Genomic DNA, 24,688 nt, shown 5'->3' on the forward strand with positions numbered 1-24,688 from the left:
CATGGATGGAGAGACGTGAAGATATTGAGTGAGGGGAAAGGAACAGGTGCATGCTGGTGTTCTGAAAACTATGGGAAGTTAGTTAGTTTTGTAGTTTAGCACATTGATTTGGCTTGCTTATCAACACAGTCAGCAGCTGGCGCTGCAGCAGTGGCTGTGACACACAGCTCATGGCCCACAGTAACACTTAGCGCCCGATTGCTGCAATTTCCTTCAAGAATCGCATTTCTTTCCTGAGTCATAACTGAGTCAAATCTGGAGACACAGACATAATACACATATTTTTATTTTCAGCGTGACACATTCCGAGGATATCATATATCTCTGATATCCACTGGGAATAAATGTTCATATATATGTTACGAAATCACAGGAAACTTTATAATTTCAGAACTTTCCTAAAAATCATCATACTCTTAAGTTTCCATCAGTATTAAAGTAATCCACTGATTGCTATCTGTACACCCCTAACCCTGGGCTTTTGCATGAGAATCCAGTGCTTCTTAATGTAAGCACTTGACCAGCACTCAACTCAATTAACATAAGGAGAGTAATGCTATTACTTAATACAGTAATCTGCTACCATCTCTTAAAAATAACTGCCCCCTCTTTCTCCTTTCCATCTTTGACTGTAAAAGAGACACACGGGGCAGAAATCTTTCCATCCATGCAAAACAAGAGTGTGTTTAACCCAAGAGTTAACCCTTCTATTATGATCAGTCAGAGAAGTCATTTTAACATAACTACCCTACCTACTAGTAATTGTTTTTGCATTTCATATATTTCATTTGTATCACTTTATCACTAACTTCAATATGATTCAGACGAGTAGCCAGAATACTATGCAAAGGTCCTATTCAACATTAAAGCTGATTACATCCAGTCCAGGGTTCATACATTAAATATATTTTCTATATTTATTTTATGGGATATAGTCACTTAGGAAAATTCATGTTCAGAATGCTTCCATCATCAGATTTTAATGCCTGGCAGATGAGCCTGAGGTTGTGTATCTAAGCTTAAGTGTAGGTATGAGATGTGCCATTTGCTTCTCTGTTTATCGAATGGAGGTACAGCTGTTTCCATTAAGGAGTAATACAGAAAATGCTACATGAATAGCCTCTGCACACAGTAAACAGTTGACAAGTGAACTCTGGGGAGTGCACTACAAAAAACACTCCAGCACAATGAGCTCTTAGCAGCAAAGATACTTAGATTGAACTGGTGAAAGTCATTATAATTGAGTCAATCCGTGGCCCTTACATTTACTGATCAGAAAAAACAATTGTAAGATAAGCAAAGCAAATAAATGAACCTCACTCAAATGGTATATTTATTGCCCGATTTATCAAGGCCACCACACAGGCATCTGTGTTAGTTTATGTTCCTGTCGAGCCCTGCACAGCCTCGAATGACTCTGCTGAATGTGGAGCAACTCCAAATGCAGTGAGGCAGGCAGTGTCTTGTTCAAAAGTTTAGTTCAAAATGCTAAAAACTAAATTGTGTTTTTGAGGATAATTTGTGCTCTGATGTGCCGTTCATGTTTTCAATTTAAATAAATTGCTGATTGTAGGTAAACAAAGCTCGCTCAAGCTCCAATTCAAACCTGTTTTATTTCAACAAATCCTCCAACTTAAATGACCATAGGTAACTAGTCTCCTTGGATACAACCCATAGGAGCATACTAGTGACAGGCCTACCAGACCTTCATCATCATGGTAACAATTAATACACAGGTAAGGTTAAAGATCGGTCATGGTTCGGTTGGATTTATTTTTGGACTGTGGTTTTAAATAAGTCATAATGTCTGTGACTTCAAGAGGTCACCTAACAATGAAACGTAACGATCTGTCATAAGAACCTAATTGCACAGATAACCTATAAGGACAGTCTCTTTAAAAAATTACTTCTCCAAAACCACACACATATCTCCTTCACACTAAATATAAATACATTGCAATGGAGATAAGTGTGTAGATGTTTTGATCTTTTTTTCATTCACCACAAAATGAAAAATCTGGACTTCCTACTCAGTCTCACTCCTACTCAATCTCCACTGACTGAGGCTTGTCAACTTCCTCTCTACACATTTTAACATAACACTTGTTAAATAGTTGATTTCACAGGAATTTTATATCGCTAGTACAAATATAATGCAGAGGTTACAGATGATTGATTTATCTTTAGCTGTTTTTTCTCTAATTAGGAAGCTTACACATCCCTATTTTGAAAAAGTGACAATTTAAGACTGCTGCAACTCAATGGACGGGAAGGATGCAGTGGTTGTACAAGATACTTGTTATTGTGTTATTGCATTGGTTGACTTTGTTGCTGTCATAAGTCAGTATATAAGCATAAGAAACACCATTCTAAGATTTAAACTGACCCAATCCAAACCCTGATGTTCGAGTCACACTGTGCTGGCTGTGTTATAATGGTTATGTGTTGTCAGTAAATGACGAGGTTTCGTTAGAACCACTTCCACATATTAAATGTCTGCCAAACAATATCATGTATCTTCTTGCTTTCCTGATGTTTGGTCAAAATGTTGACTGAAATAAACAATGAGAGTGATCTGATACATTTTTTCTTGATCCAAAGCACCATGATGTCTGTAAATCAGCCCATTTCCATTCTACACCAGCTCCCTCATTCTAGACTAATGGCAAAGGATCCCTTGTGGTGCAGCATCTTTTTCCATCTCACTGCCAATTGTACAGGACATCTTTCACATTCTGTCTCTTCTTTGACACTGTCCCTTTTGGGTTGCCAAAGCAAGCAAGGAATACACAATACATAGCTGCATCTTCAAGCTAGTATCGGACTGAAATGCTAAATAAAAACATGGTGTAAATGTAAAATCTATTTCTCTAATTTCCATGGCATGCAATTTTGCACTTGAATATGCTCATTTGCAAACTCCTTGGAATCATCATATATTGTTTAGGAAATCTTGTGGTGCTACACTGAGAAGACATAGCCTTAAATTACTGTGAACTCATTACAAGTGAGGATTATTGGGCTGTGGCCAGCCTCTGTATCAGCAGACGAAATGCAGGTACCTGAAAAATGAAGTATAAAGCCATATTCAACGGATTCCGAAAGGCATTTTAAGTGTCCTCAAGCAACTGCTTGCATGATGTGGTGAACTGAACAGAAAGCAAAAATAATCAAACATCCACTCCCTCTCACTCTAATCTCCATGACTTTCTGCACTATGGCTGATAAAGTCCATTAGAGTGAAGTTAATATATCGAGACTTGACACATTTGGCCTCTCAAGTTAAAGCACCACGTTTCACCCCACACATCATCAGCGAGCTGACGGCAGGAATAATGTGCAGCACATATGGGAGCAGTCCAATACATGACACAGTAAACAGGCTCAGTGCATGATTCTGAACAAGAGGTATCTGTGAGGGGTACAGTGAAGGCCTAGTCTCATGTGAATAACTGAAATATGTTGTGAGTGTTACTCATGCAGATGCACTGCGATGACAGAATGTGTACACAACTATTTTTCTCAGTAATACAGGCAGTGGAAGATTTACATTAATATAGTTCCTGTAGAATTCAAAGGAAGCTCGCTCCCTGTGGATTGCACCTTACGTCAAGTAGAACCTTGGTTAACATTCAAATCATGAGCCCCTTGGCTAGTTTTAAAAAAGAAATGTCAGGTCATTATAGATCGCACTTTTTGCCGGGGTAAAACGAATACATGAAACCTTTATTACCCACAAGGCAACGGAGGAAAGACACCATCAGAATAATTCCTTTCTTCTCCCAGTTTACTGGTCAGATTAGATGCTCTCCCTACCCTCCCCCTCCCATGGCTTCTTTTGCAAGTTCTTGGGCCAGTCATGTCAGGGTCACTGCCTAATCACATTAGGGCTTGATCAAAGTTGCAGGAGCAAGAGGGAGAGCAGGAGAACCTCATTTCTCACAGTGTGGGGATTAAACCTCAAGCAACATCTCAGGATCATCGGCGCCGAGCCACGTCCCACAGGCCCTACAAAAGGCTTCAGCTGAATGGGGGGGCGGTGGACAGGCAGCTGAACCTGTTGTAATCTGGAAGACTGAATACAGAGGGCAAATCCTTGCTCCATGTGCCAGGCTGAGATAGATGATCGGCTGGATAAAATATAAAATAAAATACAGGGAGTAAATCACTGCTGCGGATGTCTCTGAGGTGGGTGATCAAATGATCTTAACTTTCCAGCATGTGGAGACTGTTGGAGTAGTCGTTCCCAGAAACACTTATCAATTTTTCACAGGAGGAGTTAAGAGAGGTTGTAAAGATTATTTGAATCACATCTTACATTGCCCACAGCAAACCAAGTACCTTCATTTACAGTGATACGTACAACATATGCATTTTCTGATGATCAAACTGATGAACAGGGAATTCTGTGATTTAATGTGGTTGAAAGATTTTGAGGAATTGATTAAGTGTATAATTCCCACCAAACAGCAAATATTGGCAAAATTTGTTAGGAAGCACAATGTATAAATTTTGACCAATATCCAATTTTCATTGTCACTTACCCGAATATAGAAGATGCTGTTTCATTGATGTTTCATTTTAGTGAAATCACTAGTTTCCACAATGGAGCTCATGAATTAAATGTTACAACTTTATTTGTACCACTTCTGATTTATGACAAAACATCACAAGTTTTACGTGTCTTCCAAAAGAAAAGCACAAATAAATTAAAGTCAAATACAGAAAACATGTACAGTGAAATTTCTTTTGACATGACATTTTTAAACATCTTTGTTGCTGAATTTTTATCTGAAACAGAAATCCCTTCAAAATGGGTAATTATTTATTTATTTATTTAATGTAAAGACAATTACAGGCCTCAAAACTGTAATGGATGGATATGTTACGGTCGGGTAATAAAAAAAGTTATGTTAGAAAGCCTCCGTTCTCTTACTTGGTCCCTGCTGGTCTCCTCATGCTGTCTGCCATTTATATCAAAGCAAAACAAAGGTTCTAAGTAGCTTTCCATTATTCAGTCTATACAAAGCCGTAGCATTTAAACTTCTGTTTTTCCACTGGCTGAGCCACTGCAGCTCTTTGGTTCAGTTCTGCTCTGTTTGATAATTTGTCTCTGTGCCTATGAATCTAAAAAAGAAATTACATGACTGGCCTCAGAAGAGGATGAGAGTGCCTCCACCACTTTTTCATCATATGATTTCTCTTTCCTTTTAAAGCATGATACAATAATACATTTCCCAGCTAAAATGATCTTTACTAATGCTAACTGCGTAAACAAGTGGAGAACTCCGCATCACTGGTAAAATGAGCTGATAAAATGAGCTGATAAAAGTGGTTTAGTAGCATAGTTACAAGTAGGAGGTTGGAAACTTCTTTAATTTCTATCTGAGATGGCAATTATATCCAGTTTCACACATGGATGGATCTGCTCATTAATGAGTCTATCCACCATAAACATGACTACACTGTAAGTACTGGGTTCCTGCAAAGAGAATTTTAAGGATGCTCAAATTCTTTACCAAAACCTCATCATGGCGACAATAACACTGATCTCAACTGCAGTAACTGTGTGGTCATTCCAGGGTAGTGCTGGGTGAAAAGACAACGTAGCAGGATGATACACTGGCTAATTAGGGCTACTCATTAAATACATTATTCACATTATTAACATGATGCATACATTTGTCACATCTGATAGAAGACAATAGAGGAGAACTGCTGTAAGAGGAAAAGACCAAAGGGAGGGGAGGATTAGAGTGCAGCTGATATGGCTCAATTAGCTTCTGACTTTGCCTCATGAATGCCTTGTACTCTTTGTCAAAGACAATGCATTTCTGAAACAGACACATCAACATTAGTTGTGCAAACAGCTTAAGACGACTAATTTAGGTTTAGTTTTCATTAGTTGAAACAACGTATATGCTTACATTAACTAAAGCCTAAAGTCTTAGTTCAGGGTAATTGGTTGTACTACTTAACTACATAATATTTACTCCATAAACTCAACATGATGAAATGACATGGGATGCAAACTGCAGTCTTCTACGTTAAAGTTGCCAGCTTCCTGACGCATGAAGTCCATTTGCGGCCATTAATAACCGACCATGTCTTCGTGAGCTCAGTGGTGCCCACCACACCAAACAAATAAAATTATGTGGTACAGACTTGCTGTCACTCACTAAAATAAACCGTGCTTTCATTTCCCCCTTCAGGTGCTGATGATGCAGGACGACAAGGCACCAAAACTGCCCAGTGAATGAGCTACCTGTCAGTCCGTGTTGCTTTATATTTGGCTCACTTGATTTCGAATATGTCACTGTGACCGCCAAAATGGTCACAACTCAAGCACAGCAATGTAACCTTTTTTTTTGGTTGTTGTTCCAGATTAAAGGAACCAAACACATAAGTCACAGCTGCTGCCTCCTTTACTATAGGCAGAGCAGGTGATTTGGTGTTCACATCGTCTTAGGCCCTGATGTATGTTTAAATCTATTTCCTTGTAAAAAAATAAAAAAAACCCAAAAAATCAAAGTTTAGCAGGTTACAGTTTAGCTGTATCTTTAGCCAAGAAAAGCTCTGTTCTCTGCCTTTTACTTCTCTCTTTGCTACCAATTTATTAAAATGAAGATAATGTCAACATATGTTTTTATGACGTAAAAGGTTTCAATGTTTTGTTATTTGTTCACTATTAAAAGTATTTATGCCCTTTCATTTTTAAATGATACAGCATAGCGCAAATAGGGCATTGCTCCTGCAGTTGGTTTTTGTGTTTTTTCCTTACATCTATGCCGCGTTTGCCCTTTTGCAACAGCTTCAAAAACCTTTATTAGACTGTTCACTATGTGCCTGGACAAAACCTTTTCTAACCTTTCAGTGGGAAGAGGGGAATATTTCCTGCAGTGAAATCAACTCATGCGACATTTCAAAATAACTGGATGCCAACTGTTCAGTAAACCATCAAGTACAACTGTCTGGATAGTTGATTAAATTAATGTCATCCCTCTATTCCACAGTGATTACTGTACATAGCAGGTCTGACACATTAAAAGATTATGGCAAACTAAGTGAGTAAACAAATTAATGTGAGTGAGTATTAAAACACCTGCATACCTGATTCTATTCCAAAAAAGCTGAGAATGTGTGGAGTAATATATTTCTCTGAAAAAAATATTTTGGGTGATAAGGGGCAGTTTTCTTGGCAGGTAATTTTTTAGTTTACAGCCCTTGGCATTGAACTAAAAAGTTAATTTCAGACACTACCTACATGTCATGATGACAACGCAAGGCGAGGCATTTTAACTTCAGTAAAATTCACAGTACGACTTCTTGGACTGCTCATAGTGACATGAAGATTTTTATGATAGTGTCGCACACTAACAAGGAACAGTCCTCGGAGTTGGAAAGAGATTATAGGACTATCAACAGCCAGAGGTAAACACAGCACTGCCATTTCATTCGAAATCCAGACTGCAGCCTCCATTTAGGGCGCCTATATGCTAGGCTTATCATTTCACCTTACATATGGAAATCAATGTTTCATCATCCTCATGGGAATAACAAAAGTAACATACCAATATTACCCTTCCTTTTAAACTTTGTTCCATGCAAGTCTGTAACATTAACCTTGCCATCCAATTCTGCTACATGCTGTTTGTGCGGTTAAATTGAGGTGGTGGTGCGGAATAGATCGGGCTGCCCAGGCAATCCAGCCATTTCATATTTCATTCATATTGGTCAGGTATAGTACATCTCCCAGAGACATCTAGGAAATCAGTGTGGATATAAAGGTTTTTTTGCTTCGTATTTTGGAGCCATGCTGGAAGAACAAACTGACATCCAGGTTTTATCTTAAATCGAAGACAGGAACAGGGGTCCACATGTCTACTGCAGACTGGCAATCTGAATACCTAAAATCTTGAGAATATCTGTAAATTAGGGTTTGAATTTGTCTCTTCAGGCAGATTATTACCACTATTTTTTGGGGCTCTTGTCTTTTGTAGTTTACTGCTCTGCTGAATGTGTTTACTTATCCGTGGGGAGCACAATCAAGGGGAAATTGCATGTTCATGGCACAGATAACACAGACTGACCACCAGCAGGAGACACTTTTGCTGAAGCCAATTTATCTCAGAAGCAGACTGTCACCAAGTTTTTCATTGCAAGTATTCTCGAGATTACACTGTCTTCCTGGGTGCAAGAATTTTTAGCAATTATCTTAAAGATTTACAAGGGTGAATTTTGCTTCTGTGAAATTGTTTGTAGCTCCAACTTACATCTCTGCCACAGTATTCTGTAATGATGCAGCTTGTGTGACAGAGCTGGTGATGATGCCTCATAACACGTTCACAGTATCTGCCGACCTAAATCTCTTCCACACACAGGAAAAGGACCTAACACAGTCCCTCTTTTGCTCCATTTCTCACTCTTTTGTCCACAAATCACCAGCACAAGAACTGTCTAATGAGATGCTAATCCTGGAATCTTACGCTGGTGTTTGGAAGGGTGAGGGTTTTATTTATTCAGTGGCATCTACTCAGTACACAGGCGATGTCTGATGAGATCAGGCCATAGTCTTGCATAACCTGCATTAGAAAGAGGCACGGTTAAAGGTGACCTCTTCCGAGTATCATCATAAGCTCTGTGAGGATCAGTTCTGATTTATTTTTTACATCATAACTGAATTCTAAGAGTGGTAAGTTCAATTATTCAGAGGCGTACGAATGAAAACCGGCTCTGTTGTGGTCTTATTTAAAAGGAAATTTGAAGAGTAAAATTCATGTTGACACCTTTCTCTTACTGGTATGCTGGTGAAAATGCGTTTTTATTCAAATGATCTAGAATGTGTTGGTTGAATAAGTCTGACACTTTTCAGTCATCATTAGATGTCATGCTATAGGGGCCAGCAGCTGACATACTTGCAAGCTGAGTTGGACAGAGAGGAAATGAAGCAAATAATAGCATGATTTGGAACACTTGAGCAGCATATGGCAGGTGGAAACAAGAGGGGAGGCTCTAATTCTGCACTCGAACCAGCTGGTCCTAAAGCAGGGCTGCAGCCAATCTCACTGACCGTTCTGTTTCCCACTGAGCTTTTCTAGCTGAAGGAAGTCTGCCAAGAGGTGTGGCACCTTTCTTCAAATCACCTTTCTCTGGGCTTTACAAGGCAGTGTATAATCATAACATAATCATGCCCACTACATCTATTGATCTGTTCACAGTACGCTTCCACTGGAGCAGCCAAATGGTATCCTTAGGCGAAGCTCTTGCCAAGAGACATATAATGACACCAATTAGATTACACTGATATTCAAATACACAATGGATTTATGTGGCACGGGCTGCAGACTCAAGCTTATCTGGCTTATGCTGAAGTTTGCTAATGTATCCAGTTGTCACATTGTCCCAGGAGTCCCTCAATGTCATGCTAATTAATTATTTACCATTACCTAAAAGCACTAATTAATTGGCAGTTTAAGGGCATACTTTTATGGAAAACATATTCAATCTGTCTCTGGGGATCACTTTCATCATAGTATACATACCAATTATTTATCAATATCCTGCTAATTCTTTTTAGAGTAGATACACTGAAGGTCACAGAAGAAGAAAAAACTGTGATTTGTGTGAGTGAAACCCAGTGACATTTATCCCGTTCCGTGGACTTTCAAGATCTCTTTAAAAGGATGCCATTACCCCTTTTACTTATTCTCAAAGTGAATGTCAAGGACACGGATAAACAGCAATGCCATACCTCATTACTGGTCATATTTATTCTAAGGAGATGCCCTTATCACAGTGTTTATAATTAAATGAATGAGACCACAATTTTGAAAAGATCCGTCATTTTCTCTCCCTAAGTTCCTGAGGGGTTGTTTAACGGATGAGCTATTTGTCTTTTCCAGCCATGTGCATGTTATATGCTTTTCATTTCGTTGTAAGATCAGACAATCACATTCTGAGTGGATCTAATTATAGAAGCCTCCCATGAGTTGGCATTAAACTACAGCAGCACGCAGACATCTCGTATTCAAATAATTGGCACGCTTAGAAAGGGTCCATGGCATTTTACAGATGTTCTTGTGCAACTGTTTAAAATGAGTCAAGACACCCATTAGCTGGTTCTGAGCTGACACTCAAAGTGCAAGAAACTGTAACTAGCAATGCAAACCGCCTAACTTCAAATGCTCAGTCTGGTGTTAAAGGCACCTCAAATGCCACAGCGTCAAGATCTTGAAAAGACATCAACAAGAAAAGAGATGATATGACAATGACAACAAAATGTCTCTATTTTACAGTAATGTTCTACACTACACAGTTGTTAGCTTTATGTTTTTAGGTCAATTTCCAGACTAACACTGTGACAATGAGAGCAAATGTGTCAGCACATACACACATCATAAAGATGCAACACTGGCTGCTACCATAAGTGCACAGTTTATATGTATCTATGCGCGCCAGACTAATGATTGTAGCATAATACACTCTGCGAACTATGTTACATTAACAGACTGAAAATAGTGTCGGCTAAAGTATTACCCGGAAGTGAGACAGACTGTGATCAGTTACCCAAGATAGATAAAAAAAAAAAAAAGTTGGTGCTATTCTACTGTGTCCATGATGCTTTACCCCTATGTGTCTCATAAATAAAAGCATTTTATATGGTCTAAGTAAAATCTAGGACAGTGGGCTATTAATGGCCGAGGTACTCCTCTCCTGGGGCAACAGTGTTAATCGGAGCAATAGGTCTCCTTCCTGCTGGATCAATGTCAGCACAAATTTCAGATTGCTTTCCTGATGTGCGCCAAGTTATCTGTGATTCAACTTTAATAGGTTATTGAACGGAGCCAGCATTTAGGGAGCAGGGCCGTATTTCACGTTATTGACAATCAAATGCACACAACTTCCTCATTAGCATGCGTTAGGAAACACACAGAATTAATCTTGACAACACCATTGGGGCACATGACCACAGTTACACGCTTGTTTAAACAAACATGCCTAACAGTGACTTGGTGATCACGTGAGCAGGGGACATAAGGAAAGTAGGTAAATATAGCTTGACAGATGTTCCACTGGACAAAAAGCTACCATGCTAACCGAAGGAGAAGCATAAATCAAGGAAAAAAGGGATGACAACGGACGGTGGTGTTTCTCAAAATAAATTAAACATTGCATTATACATGTATAATGATAAAGCCATCATCTTTAATGTTTCAAGGGCTCAGTACACTATGGCTTCCCTCACTGTCACTTTGGAAAAAAATCAGGTTTTCAGCACAAATGCCACTTCAGAGATTTGTAATCTAGTATCTTTGCATGCAGCACAAAAGAGGCCTAGATGTTTCACATTTATTTCACCAACAAATTGGTATCAAAGCTAAAGAATACCATGTAATGGATTCATCTATCTTCATATTCCTTACAATTACATTGAAGCAGAGACACAGATATACAGTAACAGCTTTGTAAATGCTTTGTCCAAATGAGATCAGAAATCCTGATGTGTGTGATTCTCCTTCGATACGCAAGCTCATTACGCTGTAATGCGTTTGCTCTGACACTTCCTAACCAACATGAAATGCTTGGATGACAAAATAAGCGGTGGCAATTCGAACTGGGTGTGCTAAATCAGATGACATTTCGCTCCACCTGAAGGTCAAGTGTTTTGTCAGCGTGGACAGAGCCTGGCGACAAAGCTGCCATCGTCAGGTGAAAGATTTACTGTCCACATGTTATCCAAACAATTCGTGAACTTAATGTGTCTCCGCGAGGAAGCCAAAAGCTGGTGAATGGGAGGTTGTTGTATGTTGAGAATAAAAAGGTATAGTGCAGTGAAGGTATGCATGTAGAGTATTGTGTATGTAATGTGTATGTGTAGACATTGCTCTGTATTTCAGGTGTGTATCAGTTTGTGATTTGAGAAAAAGTCCTTAAGACACACAGTAGAGAGAGAAGAGAGACAGAGGAGAATGGGATGAAAGACTGATTGTTTTTGTATCAAAAATGCAATTTGAAAGACCGTCATTTTCGAATTGGCATCGCAATCATAACTTAAGTAATTAGGTATCTTCACTAAGGATGCTAGATCGATTGATATAAAAATATGTGATCGGTAGATCGGCGTTAATGCTCCAAGTCAACGATCACATTAAAACCAATCACCGATAGTTAATACTCTGGTGTCCCGGCTGCCACCTTGTTCAATGTGTCGACAGGCCACCAAAACAAAACAACATGTTGGCTGTGTGAAACTTTTACAAAGTGTGTGAGACTCATACAACGTATGCCATCTGCAATGCATTTCAAATATGATCGTTATCGACCGTGGATCGATCATTCTCACTCAAAGATGATCGGTATCGGCGGCAAAAAATCGCGGCATCCCTAATCTTCACATATTGTAACAAATGGAAATTGAAGCTACCGACCACTGATTTCTGTGGCTACAGGGTAGTCAGAAATTTGCCATTTTGTCAAGGACGATGTATAACTTTGATAAAGAAGTGATTGGGCTGTCTTTTTTTTTTTTTGCTGTTTTTATGCTGTTTTAAGCACAGATATATTTGTTTCATCACCTTTAAAGGTAATGAGCGTAATGCTATGTAGACCACATGTACAGATCTGTAATTTAGTTTATAGAAAATTCAGCCCATTCAAATCTATATGAACCTTGGTCAGGATAAATCCTTCTGATTCTGTTGGTCATATTGTGATTGAAGTAGGTCATAGTGATGCTTAGCATTATCTGCAACAGTGCAGTGGCTTGTGAACAGCAATAGTAGAAAGGCGGCCTGAATTAAATTTTGATGGAAATTTTTAATCCACCATTGGTTCAACAAAGCTTTACAAAACAGTATAAAGACATAACCAGGATCCCTGCACAAGTGCCCTAAAGACGGTCAGTAGGAGCTACTGACACAGGGAAGGCATTACCCTGAATTATTCAGCATTTTCTAACATAGCGTGTTGTTCAATAAGCTTGGTGTACATTATTAAGTAATATAGAATATCAGGGATTTTCAGTCGGTATGAACATTACACAGGAGAAGAAAAGGTATTTTGTGCATTTGCTGCTGACCCAACCTCAAAGCTATTTGACAAATCACTGCATGCATCTCCCGAGAGGAAGCTACAAGGTATGCCAACCATCGTCATAAGGAAGGCCTGTTCAGGTGGTTTACTTCACAGAGCCATATACATTCAGACAAAATATCACACCTGTCATGATACCTTAGTGTTTCTGTACCATAGTTCAAACCTAGTTTGCATTCACTGCAGTCAACAGTAATGTGCCCAGAGAGGGAAAAGAACTAAAAAGCATGTTTGACAACATTAGCTGAGATATGTGTGGTTACAAACTCAAAAAACCAGAAAGGACCATGGCCAAGTGTGTGACATTAGACATAATGCAGAATAAAGGCTAAGTGTCTGGCCAAGCAGACAGACGAGGCCCTCGTGTTAGGACTATGCCAGGGGTAAATATTCACTATGACATTTGTGCTGTATGCTATTTCCATCGCCTGAATTGTAGCTGACTGACATTTTCATCCAAATCACACTGGCCATGATTTCTACATTTCTTTCAAATCTATTTAAAATACCAGATATACAGGGCGTGCACACAATGGGAGTGGGAATGTGTTCTTAATGTGACTACGGCCTCAGAAATATCCTCAGAGGTGATTTAACACGTCTCTGACAGTCTTTTCACCATTTCTAGTTTCTCTGGCCTATTTCAATTAAGTCTTATTTAGAAATGTATTTGTCTTTATTTTATATCAGTTTGGAAGTAACAGTAAACCAGCACTCCACTGGGCATTATAATCCTTTTCTCTCAAACACCTTAATTCCAGCAGTTGGGGTATGTCCTGAGATTAATTTTGGTATTCCCTCTTAGTTCAAATTCACAGACGGCTGCATGACGCACTTTTAGTAAGTTTGATGCTTTCTGGTCTGTAATCAAAATGATCCCACACATTGCTCTTTCATTTGAAACTTCTCAATTTGTGGCGCAAGTCCATGATTTCAAATGTACACTCCTTCTGTGAGTTACGTCTGTGCAGTTGGACATTGATATTTCAATAAAAAATTATAAACAGAGAGGAAAACAAGGACTTTTCTTTGTATCACTTGATTTTACCACTGTAGCATTTCAGTTCTCATCATAATTTTGAAAATACTAAAAACTGCTGTTTTTATTTTAGTAAACAAATTGGATTAATATGAACTTTAAACTGCTGTGTAGAACTGAATTACATTGTAAGGTGTCTCTATTTTTTTGTCCACCTCCTGCATGTGCTATCTCTCTCAAAGTAATTAAACCCTACGAGCGAGAGGAATGAAGAAGCACGAACCCATTATGTGGCGCTGGCCTAAAAGCAAGCTTGGTTAATTTTTCAGAGGAATTTCCACTAATGTATTCAGAGACTGGGAAAGATGACAAAATAAAAAGCTCACATTGGCAGCTAAGAAGAAAAGTGTGCATTTAAAGTGTTCTTGGCCAAAGGCTTTCATAATCATAGTTATCCGCAAGGTAGACGCTGTTCATCATCACTGTAAACTGCAAGAAAAAAAAGCCTTATTATGATGGAGGTGCAGGAGTGCAGGAGTACTTAATTGAGCAGGATGAAGTTTGAGTCAACTATATTTTTAAGAAATATGCACACTCACTACTAAAATCATTCATTAGTTTTACTCAAACAGAGATCAAAGTCTTCTCCTAAATCCACTGGTTAATGAGTCCTTTTAAAAGAATCCTGGGGAGTGACACCGGTATTGTGGGTAGTGGCTTTAGCTGGGATGAGATGTATTCGTTTGATGGGGTCACTGAAGCAGAGCAGCTGCAACCCAAACCTTTCAAACACGGAGAGACCCAACTTGAAAATGCCACAATACTTAATTAGTACTGTTGATGAGGAAAATGTTTGCAACTTGGAAATCGAGCAAAGTAAAAAAAAAAAAAGAAAAAAAAAAAGCTACTTAAACAGGCTATTACCTCCATAATCCTGCAACATGTAGACACACGCTTTTCATTTGTAAGAACTAATTCAACTTTGAGTTTTTTTTTTAAATTTCTGAGTAATCTAATCAGGCCTAAGGGTGCAATCTCCATCAATTCCCTTTTGCTCTTTATAAGGTGGATCCTAATTCAGACAGAGATGTTTTTGGTAACATAAACCTTTCTTCACATTACAACACATTGATCAACGTCTTATGAAAAACCTATATTTTGACTTTTGGTTCCGTCTTTAAATTTTATTTCACCTTATAAAAATGCTCATTTCTCCCCATCCCCTTGCAGTTCAAGCTGTGAGTCATCTCGAATTGCTCGATAATTTCAGCGCCCTTTAGGGAAAAGGTAGACAGTGTATATTGATTGATCTGGGCTGGATATATACGCTAAAACAAACAGATATCTTGTTCTAAAGATCAAATTCTTTAGCAACTCTGGCGGCATTAACAAATGCAGCTGAGACTGGGCCCAAAACACAGGCACAGGATAATTAGTCACACCAGACTTGGAGTAGGAAGGGCAGGGAAGCAATCTGACTGAAGGATGTATTGATCCTCCTGAGAGGGAGGGGCACCCAGTCAGGAGTCATGATCAATCTTGCAAGCCAGCTCTCTCAATCTGTGATGAAACCTGTGTGTGTTTGTATGGAGAGACATGCTTGTGTGTGTGTGTGTGTGTGTGTGTGTGTGTGTGTGTGTGTGTGTGTGAAGCCACATTAACACTACCAACAGCTCGGTGTATGACTTGTCAGAAAGAGACAAATGTCTGTGTGAGTAAAAGACTCCCAGGGGTTAGAGGAGGGGGTTTAGCTGTACCACAACATCGGAAGCCTTTATCGTCGAGTTAAAAGCCATCCCTTAGCCACAGATTCTCCTCATCAAAACCAGCGCTCCAAACCGTGGCACAGTGAGAGGTTTTAAAACTGGCTCAGGGAGGGATAGAAAAGGTAAATCTTCACAAATATAAACTGTTTGCATATTGGTGTTATCCAGTGGCTGGTCACAGGTGGGTTTCATCTGATTAGACAGTGGTGATGCATATCGGGAGGAGCAGCCGACCAATTGCACTGTAATTCATCTTCCTCTGATACGCTGGAGGAGGAGGAGAAGCTGGGGAAGGAGTGGAGCGGGACGGAAGTGGGTTGTGAAAGCAACAGTCCTCCTTTAGCCTTCATTGTGAAGGCAAGATATGGGATCGGTTAGTTAACTTATTTCTTTTGCATTTTGCAAGATGGGTCAAAAGAAAAAACAGCGAGTATTTGTTTGTTTATGGGGCGTGGGGGGTTTAATAAGGCTCAGCACTGGTCTCTAGGGTTGGGTGTGTGGATCAGATATCAGACAGCATGCTAAGCTGCAGGGACACCCACAGCAGTGGAACTGTAGACGGCTAATTGACAGGCTGTTGGAGACGAAGCCAGTCCAGATAGCAAGTCACTTTCACGCTCCCACACTCCTTGCTCTCCACCAGGGGGAAGGCAGCTGGCTGGGTGAGGCGTGTGTGTTAGTGTGCGTGTGAGTGGGTGGGTGCAGTGTTAAGGGATGTGCAGGCTTTGACTCACTGGGGAAGTGGATGTCACTCTCACACTCATCTGCACATGTACACCACATGCACGTGCGCACACACACACAAACAAACACACGCACGCACGCACGCACACACACACACACACCGATATATATATAAAACTGCGTATGAAAGCATGTGCTGGGGAGTTCACAGGACTCACATACAACAGCAGAGGTAGGGGCTGTATTTCTTGTTGTAACAGGGAAGACCGCACTCACTTCTTGCAGGTGCATCGGCTTGAAAACTACATCTTACACACCACAGCAGGACTGCGTAACGGACTGACTAATGGTGTGACCTTGCACCTTATGCCCTTGTGTATGCTTCAACATGCCAGCAAAATGTAAAACTTGTTTCCCAGTAGAACAGAGCTGCACTGGACATGTTATAGTTTTATGTAGATAGTTTTGGTGACTCATCTCTGTGTTATTGCAATATTTTTCCATTGCTCACCGATTATTTTTTTTACCTCATGAGCCACACAAGGACAATAGATTTATTGAGATCAACTCACAGTAATGTCTCTTTTGTGGTATGTCTTTTAGTATTGATTTACATTAATGTGGTTTTAGATTCCATCCCACCATGAAAGACAGGGAAGCAGTGTGATGATCATCTGTGGCTTATACTATTAAACATTCAATTATCTATAAAAACACACAATAGGCGCTTCAGTCAGTATAATGACAGACTGCAGGCGGAGAGCCCCTCTGTGTTGTCCCCGTTAACCCAGGTTTTTATAGATCACCTCACATGCCACCCTATAGCTGTTTAGTTATCTCCATGAATATATGCAAAAGGGATCTGTCCTTGCTGAGAGCAAAATCTGATAATGCAGCAGCAAACACAGCTGAGAGTTAGAGCAAACCAATTCAGAGCTCTGTTTAAAAAAAGCCAAAGGGCTCACTGCTCATCTCTGCGACAGCACCACACAATAGATGAACAATTATTCAGAGTTAGACTGGGAGAAAAATATTAATCTATTTATTCATGGCTTGTTGAATCAGCTTTATCTTCTGTGATTAATCCAAGTCAATAATGTAATCTTTAATTATAAAGAATGGCCTTATTACCTACGTCAAATAATCACGCCGGCCGACGATGCTGGAAAGAGGAAAACAAATTCACTGCTACGTGGTTATGTATTTTCCTGTCATAAATTAGAGCAGCCAGACAATTTTGTCTTGGCCTTGAGATGTGTATTTATTTAAGTCTTTTAAACAGTGAGTGAATATATAGAATGAATAAACTAATAACTTAAAATTGAAGTAAATGTGTGTGTATATATATATATATATATATATATATATATATATTAATAGAGAGAGACATTTAGGTATTTAAAACACACATTTGAGACACAGTTTTCACTAAAACAACATCATTCAAATGCAACGATTAATTAAATTATAAGCAATTAATTAAGAGGAGAATACAGCAAAACGCAAACCCGAGGTGTATTACAGAGAACATGGTCTGTTTACAGAAAATCTATAATGTGTATAATATCGCAATTATATTTCATCATGCAATTTTCCCAAGAGCCCCACATTCACATAGCTATTACCAAAATAAAACATCTGGAGCTCCCAGAATGATCAATCCAAAGAAAATACATTAGAAGAAGCCGATCCTGAAGGAGGGACCTATGCAAGGCAGAATAATGACCGATGTGTGCAGGAGACTTTTAGATGTGAGTGTATGTGGGTTTGTACATGCTTGCATGTGATTAATAGCACATCACCTCTGATAATGGCTTCCTTGCTGCAACAAATGATGTTCGATTTGGAGTTATAAAACACACACTTACATAAACACGAACAGAGGTGCGTGTAACTGAGTTTCATTTTTACTCCTGCCTGTTCCCACAACTCCCAGCCCTTCCTCCCTTTCTCTCTGTTCACTCCCAGTTGTGATCCCCACCAGGACTCAAAGTAAGTGATTTGTCATGCGTGGAGGCAGCAAGTAGCCTGTAACAAATCTAACTGACAGCCCCTGAAAATGCAGATCACATAGCCGACAGAGAAGAAACAGCAGCTTAGGGAACTTTCAACAGTGTCTTAATCTGTGATGAAGTCACCCCGTGTCCGGAGAGAGCCACGGGACGTTTCATTGACTGACACAGGACAGACATTTCCTGGATGTCAGAATTATCTGCTAATTAATGTACTCAGGGAGGACTGAGTGTCAAAGTGTCAGAGGACATTGCCGTCAAACGTGCTAGAAGCACATTATAAACTTTTAGAGCCATGTTGTTGCTTCAGACTGAATTTCGTCAAACTTTTCAGCTCCCCTGAGGAGCATGACATTTTCTTTTGCCTGATACAACTGAGAAAAATTTCATTCTCATGTCACAGGTAATTTTATGTCTCCATGTGAGAAGCTGCCTTAAAAACCAGCAAAGAAAAAATAAATACCTTGGCGCACAGTTAGAGAAACCAAACGAGAAGCAGTGAAGTGCCATTATTTCTTTGGTGTAATTTGGCACATCAGAGGTAATGTAGTGCCATCCTCATGAAAAGACAGAATCTTTAGGTCTCAGGAAGGTGAGCATATCAATGTTCAACATACCCTATTAAGACTTGACACCCGCACTTTATCATCACTAAAGCAATTGCATATTCCTATTCCTGCAAAAGAGATGGGGAAATCCATCTCCTGCAAGGACAGTGCCTTTAATAAATAGTGCACAGAACACAGGCACAAACTCTCCCTCTTTCACTTGACCCCCCCCCCCCTTTTTCTTTCACACACATGCACACGCTGACACACACGCGCACACACACACGTGCGTGCGCGCGCACGCACACGCACACGCACACACACACACACACACACACACTTTCCCTCTCATGGAAATTGTTTCATTCCTTTTAGTCAATCTGGCTAATGCAAAAATCATGTATGTCTGTCTTTAAATATTTAATCTTAACAGCAGCAAGATTGAAATACAACGTAGAAGAAGCATTACTCCTTCCCTCCTGAAAGGTACAAGAGCTCAGAGAGAGAGAGAGAGAGAGAGAGAGAGAGAGAGAGAGAAGCAGCTGCTCTGCAATGTCAGAAAGAGAGAGGGGGAGCGACAGGGAGAGATGGGAAAGAGAGGAACAAGAGACTCGGCTATTTTCGATGACAATTTTGTTGCCATGCACTCACAGCTACTGGAGTTGGAGGCAGCATTAAAGCACAGTTTGCCTTGGAAAAGTATACAACCACATACGACAGCTCTCTGTTTTTCTTCCGCGGGAGCAGCCTTTGTTCTTTGACATAATAGATTCTGGTACAAGCTGAAACACTCGGCTGGAGAGAAACACTGTTGCTGCTTAGAACTTAGTGAGAGGAGAAACAGCTCAATGACTGAGCCAAATCCATGAATCTTGCATGCAGAAATGTATCGTGGGAACCACATGGCCCCCAGAGAAGAGTACAAGCACAAAGAGAATTTCAATTCCTCTTGCCCTAAAATGTTCATTTTACTTTGGTAGTTTTGTATGAACAAGACAATCATTGTAAAGTTATGCACGTATAATTCCTCATATTGTTTAAAATGTGAAAAAAGTTTTGATGAAGCCAATAAATCATGATGATAGAATATAATATGATAAGAGTCAGGTGAAGGCAGAACTTTGAGAAACTTTTCCACTCACCACAGAGAAGTCCTCTACTGAGCAGTTCTGTCCACTGAAATTGCAGCTCATGAGCATCTCTTCTAACTGATGTCCTGTCCTGTTGAAGATGTCCTGCATGTCAGGGGCAGGATACATTAAATCTGTAGGTTTGTGCCCATCCCTGTTTTTGGGGGGCAGACCTGTCAAGTTAGCCAGGTGGTAGATGTCGGCATCGGTGAGCGCAGAGAAGCGAAAGCGGTTGATGTTGCAGATGGTCACAGCGGGGAAAACCATCTCGGGGGTCGCCTCCTCATTCAGGGCTGTGACATGAGGGTGCTCCAGGTAAGAGATGGCACACTTAGCTGCTTGGTACAGAAATAGCGCCAGTGAAGTCAAAAAGGCAAGTGCCCAGAGAGTCTGCCGGATGCCCAGGCGACCAGAGACAAAGATGTGGTTAATCCCATGAAGGGAGCAGGAGTTAGCAAACCCAGCCAAGTCCTTGGCCGGAGGCGTGCAGCTCTCCTCGATCAGGCTCTCCTTGTCCCCATCCTGCTTGCTTTTCTGCTTCTCATCCTCCTCTGCAAATTTGATTTTGCAAACAAATTCGATAGGCATGGGGGCAGCCAGGTCTGCGTTTTGGTTTTGTTTTTGATGGCAGCTATCAGCCCTGGATCACTTCCCTTCTACTTCCTTGGCTTTTGTCCTCTGAGCAGGAAACAACTCCACAAAGAAGAGAAAAAGACAGGAGAGAGTTTGTTGCTGCTGCTGCCGCCTGTGCTGTGACTGATAGTGCTGCTGCTGCTTCTGCCGCCACGGCTCCTAGTGACTAGAGCGCTGCTGCTGCTGTGCTGCTACTGCTCTGAACGCTTGTCTCACTACTTGATCAGCTCACACAGTCTCGCTTATCAGCAGTAATACAGCTGTCAAAAAAACCCACCCTTCCCCACTGCCTCAGACCCACAGATGAAAATGCAGCATTTTGAGTCGGGCTAAAATAGGCACAGGGTACTTAATAATTCATGAGAAGGTAACATTGTGATTATTTCCTCCTCACTGGCGCGAGTCACAAATTCCCCCGGTCATCCACATGCTTCCCGCAGACAGCCCCCCTCCTGCTTAATCCACTTGTTTGGACGGCGCTTTCACTTCTTGACCTGAATAAAGTTTGTGTCAAAGGTTGCTCTGCCAAATATCCGGTGTTTGATGTAAATCACACGGGGTCACTGCTTTTTAATGCCACCCCCAATAAGGTCTCAAGGGAATGCCTAATTGAAACAATAATGAGGAGTGCGAGAAGTGGAATTGAGCACGAGGCAACTCCTGGCAATCAATCTCGTCTTTGCAACAAAAAAGTAAAAGACTATTGATCGAGCCAACGTGTCCGTCAGAGTAAGAGAGGTAGCACAATGGTGTTCTCTTTTCAGGAACTAATGGTAGCATCACAAGACTCCTGCACGAATTTGAATTAGTGAATGCCTCCTGATCTGGACCCCAATGCTGCTAAAGATGTTGAAATAAAGTATTGATCTGCCTCGGTCTCTACCCTTTACAGTGTGTATCTTAGTGCTGTTAATGGCCCTTTTCCAAGTTGCCAAACAAAATTATGCAAATGTGAGGCAGAAAAGTGAGAGCCCTAATGCATGTTATTCCCCTTTAAATGGAATTAGTCATGCGGGTCACATCACAAGGGGCTGGGACCTCTAGAGAAAAGGCATATTTAAAAGTGAATTCAACCGCTCTAAACAAACGTGCCAACTCAAGTCCAAGAGAGATTCAGAAATGCGAAATTACTCAAAACTGCAGAGAGAATGAGGACACAAAAGAAATCTGCCTTTTCTGTTCCTCCAAAACATCTCTCTTCATGAAGCTGATGACTTGTGAAACATAATACTTTTGGCTGTAGACAAAGGGCAAGTTTTTGGTATAATCGAACAGTAAATGTTAAGAATAATCAGATCTAAATCAGATTGGTTAAAAAACACCATCTCTTTTTGTGAAACATAATGTAAAGACAAAAAAAATCCCCAACATTGCCATTTTTCTTTTTTGATTTTTTGCTATGGCAGTCCCTCAGACATCTACTTTTTATACTTTTTTAGAGCAGGGTTGTCTTTTGATGGTGCGTTCTCTTGATAGATAAACAGAGATATCTAGGATATTGCATTTACTTGATAGAAGTGAAGCGTCCATGGTTTAGCTATGCCTCTGGCAGACACAGAGGTCTGCAAACAACAGACTGTTTTATGTAGTCAGTCCCAGAGGATCCTGGTCTTATTTACAGTCTCACAGAGGGAATGAAAGCTCACAGTCCACGCCATGACTAAATACCAAATGTGAATAAAAAAACATGCAGGCACATCTGGCACATGAAAACCATTCAAAGAGTGGATGGCATTATATTTGTTTGTCAGAGCCAATTACACTCCAAACCTAGGGCCTGTGTTGTGTTTGATGCTCTAAAAATGAGATACAATGGATTAAATGTCCTGACCTTCAAGTTATTTTCGACACTGGAAATAACATTAGCAGGGGTTTTTGTATGGCCCCATTGTCACATCTAACATAACCATAAACTGCATAACTACCTTATACAGTTTTTGAGTGTTTTTTCTTCTTTTCAAATACAGGGCTCAGCTGTGAGTGAGAATGTTTTGAAAAATCTCAGACAAGGTTTAAAATTGCTCTTTTTGGTCTGCATATTGAGAAATAAAAGTAGTTCATAGAGCTGAAAAATACAGACAAATTATGTCCTCCCTGACAACACAGGCTGACGCTTATATCACCTCGCCCCAAAAGCTCCATCTATTGGACATCTCTCCGGTCATGAAGTGCAGTGTAACAATTTAAGATGTTTGCAGATATTTTCACATATAAAATTAACACAATTTAAGCTGTAATTGAATTATTAAGCAAAACACCTCAGGGTAGAGCTGAGCAAACAATGGAAACTATACAGAGCGAGAACTATACAAAGATATTTGGCAATAAACAGATAACTTTAAAAAAAGGAATATTTTACATTTAGTTTCACTGGAGTTGATAAAGTGTAAACTTTGTGGGAGGACTCACACTGTTCTGTTTCCAATTAAGGCAAAAGGCAAAGTGTTGTCCTTTTTAACCAAATATTTCCAGGTACCACAGTAAGTGCCACTAGTATTCAGCTCAGGATCTAAATCAGGCATGTGTTACCACTGCATCCACTGTCACAATCAATAATGGATTCATAAGTAACAGCTCTGTTTGACATACAGTTCCCAAAATCAACAAAACAGCATCACACCATAACTCTCTCAGACCTCCCTCTTTCTGTCATTCATGCACACTCTCTATACCGCACTGTCAGGCTGGTCAGAAGGCAGGCAACTTACAACTCTGGTTTTAACATCAGTCAAGATTATGAAAAATGCCTCATACCCCTCTGAATATAACAATAAACTGTTCCTGTAGTGGAAATAGGAAATAAGCTATGATTCCAGTCTCTCACCAACAGATTTGTGTTTTCAACGGGGCTAGAATACAGTATATAGTGCATGTTGAAATACTGATCAAAATATAAGATTTTATTTACCCTTGTTTGTAAGCAAAAAGAAATTTATGGCAGTGAAAAAAAAAGGAAAAGGCAAAACTTTTCTGAGGAAGATGAGTGTGTTTGCTTTGGTGTACATGTATATCAGCCTAAAAATCCCTGATCAAGTAGCTCTTACTGTGAGGCCAGTTTCTTAAGGGTAGCAGGCGATCTTTGTTTAACAGCATTCATTGTAGCCACACCGTAATTTGAACCCCTCCTTCTACCTTCAAGAGGCAGCTGACAGCTGAACTACAGCATCAGCCAGGAAGCCGGCTTCACACAAGCCTACAATTTCCTGAAGAGAAGACGAATTATCCAAACATCACATACTTGTGTGAGCTGGATAATCTTGCGTTGTCAGGAAAGTTGCAGGAAAAACATGAAAATGACAGGGTTAGTTCAGACTGTGACTCTAGCAACAACTATTACTTTTAGATTTTTAGATGCTTTGAAAGCAGAACAGCAGAAGTATCTAAACATGACGATGATATATGAAATGTGTTCACAGTGTTTAAATTAAAAGAGAAACTCTGATTCAAAAGAGGGAAAGTGTAGACAGATACAGCCTTCAGTTTCTATGGCAATGAATCACAGTCTGACATTGCTCTCCACATCTATCAATTAAGGGTCAGAGCTTTATTTCCTGTGGGATTCATTTTTGCATTTTGAGAGAAAGGAGGCTTGTGGCAACATTTTGATGTATGTTGTGAAAACTGTGAGAGTAAGAACAATTTCCATTTTACTAGTCTTAAATCAAACAGCGCCTGACTCTGAACTCTGGACTCTGTGAACACAACAAGAGTCAAACAGTATTTTTTAAAGACCCAAAGTCTAAAGACTTGCTAGCAGCCCCTGGAGACAACAATGACCATTAAAGGTGCACTATGCATTCCAGCATGACGTCACTTCTGTTGACGTTTGAAGTAAATACCCCCC

General features: G+C 40.0%; 1 protein-coding gene across 1 annotated transcript in view; it reads right to left on the bottom strand.

Moving 5' to 3' along the window:
- asic4a (acid-sensing (proton-gated) ion channel family member 4a) overlaps positions 1-21,013 on the bottom strand; it is a 76,145-nt gene extending 55,132 nt beyond the window's left edge. The window contains exon 1 of the mRNA XM_023402638.2: positions 20,224-21,013. Within this exon, the coding sequence (XP_023258406.1) occupies positions 20,224-20,799 (576 nt within the window). The 5' untranslated portion in view covers positions 20,800-21,013. The remainder of the gene's footprint in view (positions 1-20,223) is intronic.
- Positions 21,014-24,688: the final 3,675 nt, after the last annotated feature.

The sequence above is a fragment of the Seriola lalandi genome, unplaced genomic scaffold, assembly GCF_002814215.2.
Source record: "Seriola lalandi dorsalis isolate HSWRI2012SDOR001 ecotype SW California unplaced genomic scaffold, Sedor1 jcf7180002053973, whole genome shotgun sequence".
NCBI lineage: Eukaryota > Metazoa > Chordata > Actinopteri > Carangiformes > Carangidae > Seriola > Seriola lalandi.